The 15,677-nt window shown below is 36.7% G+C and overlaps 1 protein-coding gene and 1 non-coding gene across 2 annotated transcripts in view; one reads left to right on the top strand and one right to left on the bottom strand.

Annotated features, from left to right (window-relative positions):
- LOC145687661 (small lysine-rich protein 1) overlaps nucleotides 1-6,147 on the bottom strand; it is a 114,390-nt gene extending 108,243 nt beyond the window's left edge. Inside the window, exon 1 of the mRNA XM_081761123.1 lies at nucleotides 5,992-6,147. Within this exon, the coding sequence (XP_081617249.1) occupies nucleotides 5,992-5,994 (3 nt within the window). The 5' untranslated portion in view covers nucleotides 5,995-6,147. The remainder of the gene's footprint in view (nucleotides 1-5,991) is intronic.
- A 1,372-nt stretch (nucleotides 6,148-7,519) lies between these two features.
- Nucleotides 7,520-7,591, top strand: TRNAQ-CUG (transfer RNA glutamine (anticodon CUG)). Its single transcript has one exon. It is a non-coding gene; the product is annotated as a tRNA-Gln (tRNA).
- Nucleotides 7,592-15,677: the final 8,086 nt, after the last annotated feature.

Genomic DNA, 15,677 nt, shown 5'->3' with positions numbered 1-15,677 from the left:
CACTTTGTACCTTTCTCTAGTGTTGACAAGGCCGCAAGTGTCAATCGAATAATTTAGTGTTTCACTCATGTAACCTTGTGACTAACGTACGTCCTGTCGGTATATATATGTTACTGGGTTCGGTTAGCGACAAACAATTTTTAGTGTTAAACAAATACAAAAATCTACACGCAATGAGATACGATGATCTCTGCCTCATAGACAATACCAAGCAACTAACGGTACTGAGTGTGGTTGAGTTTACTAGTGGTATTATCTGGCTAAAATCAATGTTCCGAGAGCTATACTTCTTTTTGTGCTCTGAATGCAAACTTTGATATAACCGTTTTAAATTATTGTACATCTATCTATCTATATAGCTATATCTATATCTATATATGTATATAATTGTAAACTAGAAACTTCCGAGTAATTCTGAGAATCATCGCTCTTTCTTTAAATAATGTATGAGACTATTACACTGCTCGTTACTTAAAATGTTGAACTAAGAAGGATACATCCAGGAAAGTCCAAATTTGCAGAATGTGTAGAGCAGGGAAGGATAAATATGTTTGGTCGATGGCTGCACAGCTTCTCATACCTGTGAACTCCGCCAGCTACAGTTGATGAGCTGTGGCATTGGATCGTAAGACGCATGGCTTACCATACCAGAAGAGAACATCCTCTCGATGTCTCGCTGTGTTACAGTCGTTCTGGTTGTCAATGTTGGGTCAGTTCTGCTCTGCTATCACCACGTTGTCACACAGCGAATACAGCGGTAAGTTTAACCCTTAACGTAGCAAGCCTAAGTCGTCAAAGTTGTTTACCAAGCTGGAGTCTTCTGGGGACCCCAAGTATTATTTTAATTTCTCAACATAGTATTGCAGAGGGTTACTCCAACTATTATTTTTTCGATGTCTAGAAGCATACTTAAGTTAAATGAACATTGTTGACGTCAAATATTATGTATATTTGAACACTATTCAGTTCTTCATACAATTTCATACTTGTGTGTTCGTAAATCTGAAACACAGGTTTAACAATGAAGTTTTTACATTTTGAAGTGTGTTTTTATTTTTTGTATTTTTTAAAGAAACGCATCGTTGATCTAATCATGTAATTGATATCTCAAAGGGTTGCAGGATACATATAAAAATCGAGAATAAATTGATTCTTATAATTGCGGCAGTATCACCAAATATCACTCTCTGGGGTCCCTAGAGTACCCCGCTTGGTATGTTAAGGGTTAAGCATATTCGACACTTACTATTAGATATCGGCTTGGGAACTTTGGCGTAGCTACCCTGTCTCCTTGAAGTTGCATTTTTAATGGGGAGTACTGTTTAGGAATCATCTTGTGAGGGAAAACGTTTTCAGCTGACACCATGTTTTTAATTATAGCTTCATTTAAAAAATAACTTATCTGTTAATTAAAATGTTCAGAGAAGTTATTTCTGGAAAATCCTATTCACGCCTCTTGTGGTAACAACTTCTGCATTTTGGAAGAGGATATTATTAAGGAAAAGAATGAGGTAAAGTCGTCTGTATATAGTACACACGGAAAAGAAAGTATTTGACAGTTGACAAATTTTCTTTTGCCAATAGCTCGGCAACAAATTAATTAATTTGGATCTTTTTGTTGTTATTCTTCGAATAGTTATAACTTGACAACCTGCCAAAGTCGGTACTCTGATAGGTTAATTTATTGTTGAGTTTTTAGGAAAACAAATTTTGTCAACTGAAGAATATTTTCTTTCGTGACTGTACAAGCAATGGATGATAACGGCTTAATAAATGACTGTACGTAAGTCTTTTTTGAGTTTGAACATAGGATTGTACATGGCTGTGAATTTTGCATTATTATTGAAGTGCTGCAACTAAGTTATTGCAAAAGGTATGATAAATTCTTACAGTAATATTGTCACATATTGATTTACTCTGTATGAAAACTAAAATAGTTTAACATATGGTTACCCTCCTTTGTGCCAATAATTTTAAAATTAACTCTTGTGCCACTTTTCAACACTTGGCTTTGCAGTAGCTTTCCAAAGAATTAGCAGGAAGTCCAAACTTACACCCTGCAGATAAATACATTTCTCTGGACAGTTTCACTGCTCCAAACTAAAATTTGAAAAGTGTAGTATTTTTAATTTTATTATTATTGGCACAAAGGAGATCAACCATATTTTAAGCTATTTTTGTTTCCATACAGAGAAAAACAATATGTGGCAACATTACAGTAAGAATGTATCATGCATTTCTCAGTATGTTGCAGCACTTCAATAATGGTGCACTATACGTACAATCTAGATCCTGAATATGTCCAATTCATATATTACAACAAGGCAATACGTATGCGATACAGGTAAAATCCGTATATTTCATATGGACAATCTACAAGCTACATACATCCAGTCCATACATTACATATGGCCAGCCTGTACGCGACATACGTGTAATCTATATGCCGCATGCAGACAGTCTGTAAGCTGCATATGTGCACTCTGTATGGTGCATACGGATATTCTGTATGCTGTATCGGGACAAGCTGTGTGCGACATAAGGAAAATCTGTATAATACATAGGTACAATACGTACACTGTATCTAGTCGTACGTACGGGGCACAAGTACAATATAGATGCTGTCTCGGGGTTGAACGCAAGAAACACACGTACAGAACGTATATTGCATACTTCTTGAAATTACGCTCCGTCCTGATAGTCAGTGAGTGTCGTCATTATTAACCCACATGCTACATACGATCCTGACGTCACAAAGCTAGATATTACCTCCGTATATACTTGTTACTGTAGATGACGTCACATGAATGACGTCATTGCACTTATGTAGACAGTACGTATAATACATACTTTTTCAGCTATACGTTTGCTGCAGGATGCTATATACGGTTGTACGTTAAGTCCAGAAACTACAGGAATTACGAATGTAACCTACGTTTTTAAGTATGCCACCTACATTTTTTTTTCTCAGTGTAATTGAAATCGGAATGAACCACTTCCGGTTTGAATAGAGAGTTAAGGGAGGAGACGAAACTTATCCTTGAGACGCTGAATCGAATGCAAAAAGCCGTGAGCTCCTTCGTGGCTAAGCGGTTAGCGTACGCGCCTTTGCGTAGGAGACCCGAGTTCGATTCCCGGCGAGAGCTCATGTGGTTAGGATTCCACGTTAATCAGTAGGTCCACGTCTCATATAGCCTCGCTGCTGAACGGGACGTTAAAATCAACTCAACGCAAAAAGCCGTGGTTCGACATTTCTTCCCGTTTTTGATATGATACCTATCAACAAATGAATGGACGGACAAAGTTGTTCTATAAAACTTATGCATAGCATAGTTTGACAGTTTAAAAAAAAATTATGTTTCTTTTTCTTTTAAAAAATCTGGATTATTAAAAGAATAACTTCCATCACAAAATCGGCTTTTTTCATTTAGCATAGCGCAGTAGACACCATTCCAGAAGCAGTTGATGTCCCATACGCTAGTCGTAAATGTGGAAATGGAATTGGAATGTGACAAATAGGATGCAAAAATGTTGTGTGATGATGTTCTTAATAAAAACTCAAATTATACCACTAGTGTTTAGAAAAACCACAGTTACCCGGCTTGGAAAAGAAGCAAGAGAAGCAGCAATAAAAGCATTGGTAAACACCTCTCAAGAAATCTTTGGGAATGTAATTGCAACCCAACAAATGGTGAAGAAAATTAATATGAAAAACATACTCAAAGAAAGAAAACTGATAGAAATAGAACAGGAAATTGAGAAATAAAATTGCTTAGTTGAGTTGATTTTCAGTTTAATATCCCCTTCAGCAGCGAGATCATATGAGACGGCACCTACTGATTAACGTGGAATCCGAACCATATGAGCTCCCGTCGGGAATCGAATGCGGGTTTCCCACGCCAAAGGCGCGCACGCTAACTACTTAGCTACGGAGGAGCTCCAAAATGAAATTGTGTTCATGGGAGAGGATGTTGTGCGAGTTAGTATAAGGAGACGTCAAACCATCTACCAGCAACCCTCTAATCTTTTTCCTCAGTGACCATACCTGTATGTTCTTTATAGCGTTTAATAAAGAACGTAAATTTACTACTTGTGCCGTCATTCCCATATGTGATGCTACTCACATCCCAAACCTTCACACTTCGGAAGTGTTCTCTTTCTGTTTGCAGTATTTGCTTTGTCTTATTCATACCACGGTTGGAGTATATGCTTGCAAGAAAAAAAAACAACTGCTTCACTTCCGGTTTAGCAAAAGCATTTGCTCCAATTCTTATTCATACACTTTGCAGCATTTCCCTTGCTTCTTTTATTAAGAGTATTCATCCCGGCGAAATTAAAATACCGCTAATTTTACAGTAATTATGTGATATCTTCAAATAGATAAAAGATAATTGAAATATGGAACAACAGCGCCCTAGACAATATTATTTTGCGTGAGGTACCGTTATCACAAGTCACCTAGTGACTTTCCTTTTTCAGCTGTTTAGAAAGGCGAAAATAAATGCCGATTTTCAAAATGGCTCGAAATCGAAAGCAGATAAGTGAGTCGTGATAACGATTTCTCATGTAAAATAATATTGTCTAGGGCGCTCTTGTTCCACATTTCGATTATATTTTATCTATTGGAAGATATCACATAATTGCTGTAAAATTAGCGGTATTTTAATTTCGCCGGGATGAAGACTCTTAATTCGCAGCACGAACATCTAATAGATGTCGAACGCCACCATAGTAAAATTGCGTCTAAAAACAAATTGTATAATCGCCTATTTTTAAAACGTCTTTTCAGAATCTTTGGATAAGAAAGAAGAAAAAATTGAAAATGTTGAGGTTAACTATTCATAAAAAAGGCAAAGATACCATTAAGTTAAGAAATTTAACATAAACACATAAATAAAAGGAGAGTTGTAATGATTCTCATGTGACTGTATACTCAACCAGATACCCATTAACTTCAGTGGCGGATCTAGAAGGTAAAAACTGAGGGGGCAGCCAGAACCCAGACTATGAAAGGTATATCATGAGTTCATAATTTTTCATGAGCCCTTTAGAAGTCTCGAACTTAAATCTCTCCCGATAAATATTATAGCTAGGTAGGACGTTGACATTGTGAACCTCAAGTTAGAGGTCTGCACGAGCTCGTACCGGGCTCGGGTCTACAAAGCATGTATCATTTCGGGCCCGGGCCGGGCTCGGGCCGTGAATTTTTAAATATATAATCATATTTTTCGGGCCTAACTTTGTAAATACTGTACAACGATATATATTGCACCATTTTTTCTGGAAAACTTTTAAAGCACAACTGCAAAATTAAACATCTAATTGCTGTAAATAAAAATACAATTTTGCGCTAATTATTAAGGGCCTTATGCAGAGTCGTTCTGATGCGTGATTAGTAGCATACTAAAGATATCGACTAACATATGTTCCCTTCACTAGTCAGGCCTTTAGTATGACGTTAATTATACGTCAAACGACTCTGCATAAGGCCCTAACTTTCTGTAGTTCGGGCTTATTTCGGGCTCGTTTGATTATCACACGAGCTCAGGCCGGGCTCGGGCCTAAATGCTAAAACATATTTCGGACTCAGGTCGGGCCTCACTTTGTAAATTCACGGGCCGGGCCGGGCTCGGGCCAAATATTCCGGCCCGTGCAAACCTCTACCTCAAGTATTGTTTTACACTTTGAATAACACAAAAAATTCAGCTGAAACTATATCGATGTTAAAAAAAAAAAATCTAATAAAGAATAAAAGGCAACACTTACTATCAACTTTCAAACATATATAAATAATAGCTTCAATTATTTTTGTAGCTCAAAAAACTGAGGGAGCTGATGCTCAATTCTTTAGTTAAATATTACAATTTAATACGAAATAAAGCAAACACAAGGAATCCAAAGGCCATGCTTGCATATTACCTACTTCTTCGAAGGAACCTAAATTAAGTCTATAATTGCTTTTTTTTGTATAAAACAATTTATTTCACTCACCATTTTCTCCAAGAGGTTAGATATCTAATATGCTGTCCAAGTTTATGTCATACTTCTATTAGAGTAACGATGATTACTAAAGGGAACGTCAGCTGTTGTATGTTCGGAAGTGGAACCAGGTACATCGATCAAACAACACCTGGCAACAGCGACAGATGAGTCATGTTTACCATGTACTTCTCCTCCTCTTCTTCTTCTTCTTTATGGAATCAATAGTAACAGTTGCCAGATAAATAAAACTTCTACTTTTTGCTTTTGTACTTTTTATTAGCAAGACTCGTATTATCTTAACTTCTTTTTGCTATGGGGAACACAATGTAAAATATCTATGCAAATCAAACTTCATTCATATCTAAGGCGTAAGCAAGGGCTAACCAAGCTCAAGCCACCTCCCCTTAGCACAGTGGTATTGAAAATGGATTTTGCTTACGCAGTATGTTATGTTTGTGATATCCGATGTCACGAGGTTTTCTGATTATTACAAACGAATGTTGTACTGTTATGTATATTAACGTACTTCCCAGAAGTTGTATCTTTAACCCTACACAGGGTTTCATGAAATTCGTTATACACTGTATTCTTAATCTTTTTGAGCGCTTTCTCGTCAGCATGTATCAACATTTACCATCTGCGAGTGTAAATAGAAAGCTTTAATTAAAAAGGAAAGTGGATACTCAAGCTTTTTTTTTTAAATATTACTCAGCTCCAGCTTAGCCGAATTGTTAGCCGGCGCGAATTTCGAGTACATAGTTCTACTCCCGCGGCGAGCACCAAAATTTCCCGCTGTTGGCCCATGTGGTAATTGGGGAGCAATCTGAATTAAGATATATCGAACTTCTTTCCAGAAAGTCAGAAATAATACTGCCTGGGCGTTAATGCGTTGATCACGCATTACTTAGTTGAACAAGTGCCATCTAGCTTAGCTTAGCCCTTCATGGACAGTATCGGCAGGGAGTTTAGTTCAGTACTCCTTTCTATATGTTAGTTATTACATCATTATTTCAATACCATCCAGCTAAAGAAAACTGAAAAGAAAGTGACATATTTCTGCCGCAATTCGCCTCATCTCTGTCTACCGAAATATAGTACTAAATGCCGTGCCGCAAGAGTAAACGAATGACTTTCGCCCATCTTATGATGTGCACTCTGTCAGTGAAGCGTACTCAGAAATCTTTGAAATTCTGATTTCTGACCCCTCAGATCAATATAGGTCAACCAAAAAAGTGATATCATTAGGAAGACAGAAGGGACGATGCACATCCAAAATAATTTAGTGTTGACTACATAATTGTTTTTCCAGATAATAGTAACGAAGTTACAGGGGGCACGGTGGCTCAGTGGTACAACGTGGGGACCCTAGTTCAATCCCCAGCCAAGTAAGTTTATGGGGGATAATATCGTGTCCGTGGGTTTTCTAGGGAACTCCCGTTTCCTCCAACATTCTCATTCCACTAATTCTTTTATCATTCACTTCCCTTAATCATCTTCTCCTTTAGCCTAAAAGGCTTAAGCGTGGTATGTTAAAGTGGGCACGATGGCTCAGTGGTAGAGCGTTCACCTCTGGTGTGTGGGGTCCCTGGTTCGATCCCAGCTCGTGCCAAGTGGGCTTTGTGGTGAACAAGCACCATGTGGCTGGATTTTCTCGGAGTTCTCCCGTTTCCTCCTACTTTATTCATTTCACCATTGCATTCATTTCTCATTGTCACCCTCACCTTTAGTAGTGATGAGCAACTGCAAGACCAAGATCAAGATCCAGGTGGTCTTGGTCTTGGTCTTGCACACCCACTCTTGGTCTTGGTCTTGGTCTTGCTTGCAAAAGTATTGCAAGTCTTGCTTTTAAGTAATCTTATGCTTTTCATAGGTAAATTTTACTCTGGATATATGGGATAATAAATTCTACAATGCTCCAATGGTAACGGAAATACAATGTATGTTTCTAACTGTAATATAGTTTACCTTCGTGAAGTATGATGATAAAAACGACATCTCTTAGCTTCTTTCCTCGGATCAGACAGGTCTAGACAATACATTGATACCGCGTTTTACTCTGCTTCGCCCTTAGTTTTCTTACAGTTTCAAGATAAACAAAGATTCACCCTAGGTATCTTAATGTACCTGTAAAACTTCCAGCTTGATTTCCCAATACTCTGTTTCAGGATTCGCCCTTTCTCTTTCAAGGTCCTGATATGTACTCTATGGGACAGAAACAGGGACATTTTGCAAAGTAATGAAAAAAATCGGAGTCTTTCGAAACGTGGGCATGGAGAAAAAAGGAGATAATTAGCTGGGTTGAACGGAAAACGAATAAGAAGGTGTTGGAAATAGTAGCAGCAGGATAGAAAAGAAGAATTTTAGATGTAATTAAGAGGAGGAAGAGGGACTGGTTGGGACAGTGACTGAGGAGAAACTGTATTATGAGGGACATGTAGAGGGTATAATTGAAGGAAAGAGATGGAGGGGACAGAAAATTACTGCGTCAAGACGAGGAGACTAGCTAGGGACTACCGTACATCGAAGCTTCTTAGTTGCAGCAAGTGACCTGCCAATAATGGCAGAATAGCTATGATGATGATGATGATATGTTTAGCAATATTGGCCATAAAAGAGAGAGAGAGAGAAACTAAAATAATAATTACTATAATCAAACCTCTTAATATTTTAGAATAACTTGACTGAAAACTGAAAACGACTCAACTGTCTATGTCTTTTGGGTAAACTCAATTTTTATAAATACTTTTGACCTATATTAGAAATACAAAATAACGGCATCAAATTCCAAGTTATTTGAAATAACTACAAAACCACTATCGCTTGTGAATATGGATTATTTATTGTTGTATAATCAATGGTCGAAGTGAGACGGTATGCGGTGGTATTCCATACCGCCTCTGGTTTTTCAGTGGTCAAGACATACCGTCACTGGAAAGTAGATGCTAAATATCTTTAATAAATCCATTTTTATATAGAGTACTTGACGAATAGCTTTGCACGTAAAAAGATTTTATTTCTTATGTAGCAATAATTTTCTAAGTTGACAACACCGACACACTTATGTTTTTCTTACCTTTTGTTTTTAAAATGAGGTATCCTCGAAGAAGTTCATTTAGTTTAGAGTTTGATGTTCCATATTGAATTGTTTATTTCGTATATATATGTGTGTATCTTCTTATCTTAATTCATACAAATGTCGTGTTTTGAACATGAACGGATTAAGGAGTTGTCTGCTATGGAAGCGATTCTTCCAGAGGTTTGGAATACCACTCAGTCGAGTTGGGGGTCCGTAAGCTTTCCCATAGGAAATTGTTATTATAAAAACTCGGTTTTTGAGCATTTTCGTGTATAATTCTCTATAATACAACATAAGGGAATACTTAAAAAAAAAAAAAAAAAAAAAAACTTGTTAGAAAGTTGTTGGCGAGGGATCAAAGAACGAGGGACCATGCCCCTCCGTAACTAAAGGGAAGATCTGTGGGGATTTTCAGTCTAGAAATGCAATCTTTCAGGCAACATACCCTCACTGTATTTCAATATTTAGATAGCCAGTATGTCGGGCCAAAATCGTAACAAAACATACCGCCTCTGCTTTTTGACTCTTCGAACACTGTGTATAATGTTATATCGCTCAATCCTCGATGTGCCGTTTACTTAAGCAGTGGCGGATTTAACGGGTAGGCCGGGTAGGCACGGGCCTACCCAAAAATTTTGAAAAATATATAAACGCTATAAGATACAATAAAGAGTAAATATATTTTCCACTATTTATATCAATGATAAATAATTATTAAACAAATAGCATCAACCACTACTGTAAAAGTAATTTCCTACCGTCATTAATCAATTAGGTGTATATCCATAAGCGAGGGAGCGGGCCTACCGAAAATTAAAATCCTAAAGCCGCCCCTGTACCTAAGGGTGCTAAAAGTTATATTGATAAACAATTATTCAATGTATAAGCATCCGGCCAAGAAATCAAGCTTGCGGCTACATGCACTAAGTTTTTGTCAATGTCATGAAAATGTCTAGTTTAACGTCCCACGATTTGGTACTCAGGCCAAGAGAGACGGTGATAATGAGAAATAAATGAAATGGTTGAATGAAGTAGGAGGAAAAGGGAAAACCCGAGAAAACCCACGCAGACGGTGTTTATTCACCAAAACAGCTCACATGGCGCAAGCAGGGATTGAACCAGGGGCACAATTCATCACATGTGAACGCTGTACCACTGAGCCGGTATTTGGTCAAGACTCCTGCGCAAGAGTCTTGGTCTTGGTCTTGGTCTTGCGCTCATCACTGCCTTTAGCCTAGTCGGCGTAACTGTGGTACGTAAAACTGAAAATTTTCATTTAATTTTCATTTCGTGGTACGTTAAACTTAAAGATTTCATTTCAGAGGTACAGGAATTCATTTTTTTTTCAATGCCTTTGTTAGGAAAAAGCGGTTAGATAAATATTACACTCAATCACGTACATAATTATCAATAGGCCTACACCTGAAGTTCATAATGCCATTTACAGCATTTTGATATCTCAAACCTTCCGGAAATATGAAAAACATGGATAGAGGTTGTAATACTGCTTAAAATGACATTATGTGAGAATTTTTAAAATAATGTTTGTTACTCTTTGTTTCTACATATAACATTCTAGCAAAAGTTCTTTGTAGCTTTATTACAACAATTTCTAGCAATTACATGATTTAAGCAGGGTTGCAAACTTATCCTTGTTTATCATATCTCCGGAACGGTTTCAGATATCAAGTTGATGTAAATGGCATTATACTAAACCTTCTATGTGATTGGATATTGTACTTATTTAATCACTTTTTCAAAATAAAGCTTTTGGAAGAAAGTCAAATTTTCAATTCTTTATATTATTGTATCTATTAATTCGAAATCATCATGTCATGATCACACTATAATAACAAGTGCAACAGTGAAACGGGCGATTTGACACCCTGGAAACAGCAAGTTACGTTAGGAATCAGAAAACGAGAGTGGTGTCATCTTGACAACAAACTTTGTCATTGACCCTGATACTAGGATTGCCAATCTAGCCACTTTGTGGTTAGATCTGGCCACTTTGAGAACCTAGCAAGCCACAAAATTTCCAAAAAGCCACTATACTGCAGTAAATGAAGCTCAAATTTTAATGGAGAAAGAAACAAATTAGTAACAAGCTGAAAATTGGCACAGATGTTGGGAATAATGTTCTAAACCACATACTAAAAGTCCCCTGCAATCCCACGTGACTTTCGCCGCCATATTGGAAAATGACCGCCGAAAGTGCAAATTGAACAATACCCAGATAAAAATAGCAATATCTTTGCTATGGTTGAACATAACGAGATAAACTTAGTGTCGTTTTATAGAACATAGATAACACAATATTTTTATAGGGAAACAATTTTTCATAAAACCCATACTTTTAAAAATATTTAGCTCTAAATTCTAAAATTCCGAAATTTACCTTCCAACTGATTTACAATGTTATTGAACTTAGGAAGTAATTATTAACAAGTTAAAATTTGACATAGAAGTTGGTAAAGATTATTTAAATGACATAATAAACTCCCATAACTTCTTCGTTCGCCATATTGGAAAATGTCCAAATGTCCGAAGTAAATGAAAGATAATATTTTGCTAAGTGAAATACGAAATCTGGACCAGGTAAATATTTGAGAAACTATCAATGCAGTCTATGCGAGTCAATTGTTGTCAATGCTGGTGGGAGAAGCGAAACATTATGTCGTGTTTAAGGTTGTCGTCCGCCATCTTGGAATCAACTTGTTTATTTTAAATAGCAACATGGTCGTGTGAAATATTAAACAACATCCTCGTTCGAAGAGAAACTCATGGATATTTAGATTTGAATTTTGTGTATTTATTTCATTCGGATTTTGTAGCCAACGTAATTTTGTCTGTTTTCTCTTCTCTGCTAGTTTAATGTATTCTTGGTCGAACTATGGTGTGTTTCTATATATTTCGGCGTGTCCCAATTTTTCTTTTGCTGAAATTTTAATGCTATCTCTAATTTCAATCCAAGTCTCCTCAACACAAGTGCACTCTGAATCTTCTAATATATATATATATATATATATATATATATATATATATATATGGGTCGATTTCACGAAGTGGTATAATTTCATTCCTTCACCGATATATCCATTACATGGAAAAGGAAAGAAAAAGAAAAAAACGTAAATAAGTACACTTGATTTCTTTTATCCAACATTTATTTAATCCTGAATAGTTACTTTATGTTTCATTTTTTAACAGAGCCGTAGCTAAGGGGGGCAAGCGGGCCCCGGGCGCTGACAGCAAGGGGGCGCCGATCGAGCAAGAAGAAATAAAAAGTATTGGAAAAGGGCAAACGACGCGGCGCCCCATATGAGTATTGGCGCCCTATTAAATCAATACTGTTGTTGGTTTGCAAAGAAATACATTTGTTAATATTTTTTCTTGTTCGCTCCGCTCCAATTCACACGTTTCAGTGAATCACAACAAATTTTTACTTAGTCGCTAATAGCAAGGGGGCGCCGAACGAGCAAGAAGAAAGAAAAAAGTGTTGGAAAAGAGCAAACGACGCTGCGCCCCGTATAAGTATTGGCGCCATATTAAATCAACATTGTTGTCGGCTTGCAAAGAAATACATTAGTTAAAAATTTTCTGCTCGCTCCGCTTGCAATTCACATGTTTCGATAAGAGTCACAACAAATTTTTACTTATTACTTTGATTTGTTAATGGCAATGTGATATACAAAGTGTCGAGTAATGACTTACAGTGTACGCAGGAGCGATTTCAAAATCGGAAACGGTCAAAGTAGGAAATACATTTTCGCAGTCGCCATGGTAAGAGGGAGAAGGAGTGCGCCACAGCGGCCGGAATATTGGTGTTCAATTTAACATGGGATCTCAACCATTTTTTAGGCAAATCACGGTTTCATTTCGTTCTTTCGCAAAAATGTCTCAGTAGCGCACTAAATATGATGCATCTCATTTTAAAGGTGCAATTTGAACGCTGTGCGTGATATTTTCTTCTTATAAACACAGATAATTATAATCCAAATTCCCATAAGAAAATGATCAAAATCAGACGGAAAAGTCTTCTGTTTTTTTACAGTAAGGAAAAGGGCTAAAAACTCCAGACTTTTTTGAGAATGGAGTACAATCTTTGTATTTGTGCGCTACTGTACTATTTTTTCGCTGTTTCCAAAGACATCCATTTCACAATCGATGAGAAATTATATCCTTCATAATTGAATCTACAGAAATCAGAAATCAGACTTTTTCGTGTTCACGTACTTGGCCGTATAACTGCTAGATGGCACTATAGTCATTCCTCATCCCACTTTCCTTCTCAGCGGGAGCCAGTCCTTTTGAAAATCTACTTTGATCTTCTTAACAGGGGCGGGAGGAAGGAAATCGTTGTGAAGAACGGGAACTTCAAACACGAGGAATGGCAAAATTTATGACCTCTTTGGTTGATGGTTTCTGTTTCAGCAGTACAGTGTGTTTGTAGATGGTTTCTGTGAGAAGAAGTAATTTGTGTTTGTAGCGATAAAGTCAATCTTTCGACAAAAATTTGTGAAGGAGAAGCCGAACCAAAGTCTTCGTTTATCTATTCCAAGAAAGAAATGAAAACTTCCTGCAGGCTAAGAATATACATGCAAGAGAAAAAATAAGATACATTATTATAATCTTTAGGATAGATTAATTCCCGAAATATTCTTTGTTTACCTGTCAAAAAATCAAGAATAATATGGTATAAAGCTCTTTCATCAGCTTCCATCGTACAACATACTAGACACACACATTTATATACATACATACATGTACACACACACACACACACACATATATATATATATATATATATATATATATATATATATATATATATATATATATATATATATATATATATATATATATAGTGGCGGATCCAGGATATGATCAAGGGAGGAGGTAAACCATAGTTTGCCTCTTTATCCAGAGTAAACAGGATTGAAGCCCATTTTATCCAATGTATACCTGAGCGTCAAGGGGGGGGGGGCTATAGCCTCTATAGCCACCCTTGGATCCGCGCCTGTATATGTATACTATTTACAGTGTCGGAGTTACGTGTAAGCGAAACGAGCTATAGCTTAGGGCCCCGCTCTCTTGGGGGCCCCAAAATCTAAAGAAAAATTGGATTTCTAAAATATAAGAAAATTTTAAAAAATAAAGTAAAATTTATATATACGTAGCAACAGTGCTTCCTGCTGTGTAGCCTACGTTCGTGTAATTAATAGGGCTCCTTCTACCAGTCTGCTTCATAATTATCTCTAGTTTCTTCATTGCTGTATGTAGGGTGCGTATGTTCATCTGGACACATAAAGGACCCCATTACCTTCAACAGCTTGGGGCCCCACTAAACCTAAATCCGACTCTGACTATTTATGCATGTTTGCTCCCTCTTTTTTCGAAGCAGTGCTTCTTTGATATTGCTTCCAATTTCGGCAGGTTTTACCAAGGGGGGAAGAGTCCTTACTCATTCCAGGCATTCAAACTAGGGACTGGACTACTTGCTTCCAACATTCTGTCCCCCATGTTTCCCGGTCTGAATCAATTGTCTAAAGCCCATAAAACATTCAAATTCATATGTAGATGTTGCTCATCAGTGTCGACACCTAAATATTTCTCAATCAACGGTAGGGGTGTTTGGTATCCTCAATCTGTCTCCCTCTTATTAGCGGAGCGGTAGTAATATTCGGTAGTAATTCTTTTAAAAAAATGTTTTTTAATGTATGTAGTAACGCATAGGAAACTAAATTTTAATATACCCTAGTAGTATAGAAACGTAACATATGGTACCTTACCAAAATAAACACCCTATGCCAAGGACGCAAACATTAACAATAATAAAAAAAAGATAATAATAAACATTTTAAACATATTCTTTCATTAATCAAGTCGCACTTAAAAGTTTAAAAAAAATGTTTATGCGTGACTAAAAAAAAGGGATGCACTCTCATATAGGCTTACAGTTACTTTATAAATTCTTAAAATGACGCACTCCATTCTTTTTATTTAGTCTTGCATAAACAAAATTATTTTTAACTTTTTAGTGGGAATTTATTAACAAAAGAATGTCTTTAAAAGATGTCTTATCATTTTTTTTTAATTCGTTGGACACCTTTTCCAAATCCTAAAGTGATATGCAACCAGGGATACCAGGGCTGGTTAAAGGCTAGTATTTATTTTGGGATAAGGAAGTTGAAAATAAAAACATATTAAAATTTGCTTTTAAAATAAATAGATATATTGCAAAGTATGAAAGTAAGAATGGAATATTGTATTGTCACCGGACTTACATCGCTCTGCAACAGTTCTTAGTTCTATGACGTCAGGAAATAAGTTCAATTTATACGAACACTTATTTAATGTTTGAAACAAACACCTGTTACATCCTTGTACACTCATGTCCAAAATGATTGTCGCATTTCTATAACTGTCTTCTTGTAAAAATATCATGTAATAATGATTTTGCAGGAGACTTTTAATACTGATACTATGTGTACAATCGGGAAATATATGTGGTAAATTTCATAGGAAAATACTAGGGATGGCCACAAAGTTCCGGTTCCGGCGGAACCGGTTCCGCGAAGAACCGGTTCTCGGAGATCCGGTTTTCAGAACCGGTTCT

The sequence above is a fragment of the Thermobia domestica genome, chromosome 6, assembly GCF_964235325.1.
Source record: "Thermobia domestica chromosome 6, izTheDome1.hap1.1, whole genome shotgun sequence".
Taxonomy (NCBI): Eukaryota; Metazoa; Arthropoda; class Insecta; order Zygentoma; family Lepismatidae; genus Thermobia; species Thermobia domestica.
The sequence above is the reverse complement of the archived record's forward strand: the minus strand, read 5'-3'. Positions and strand labels throughout refer to the sequence as shown.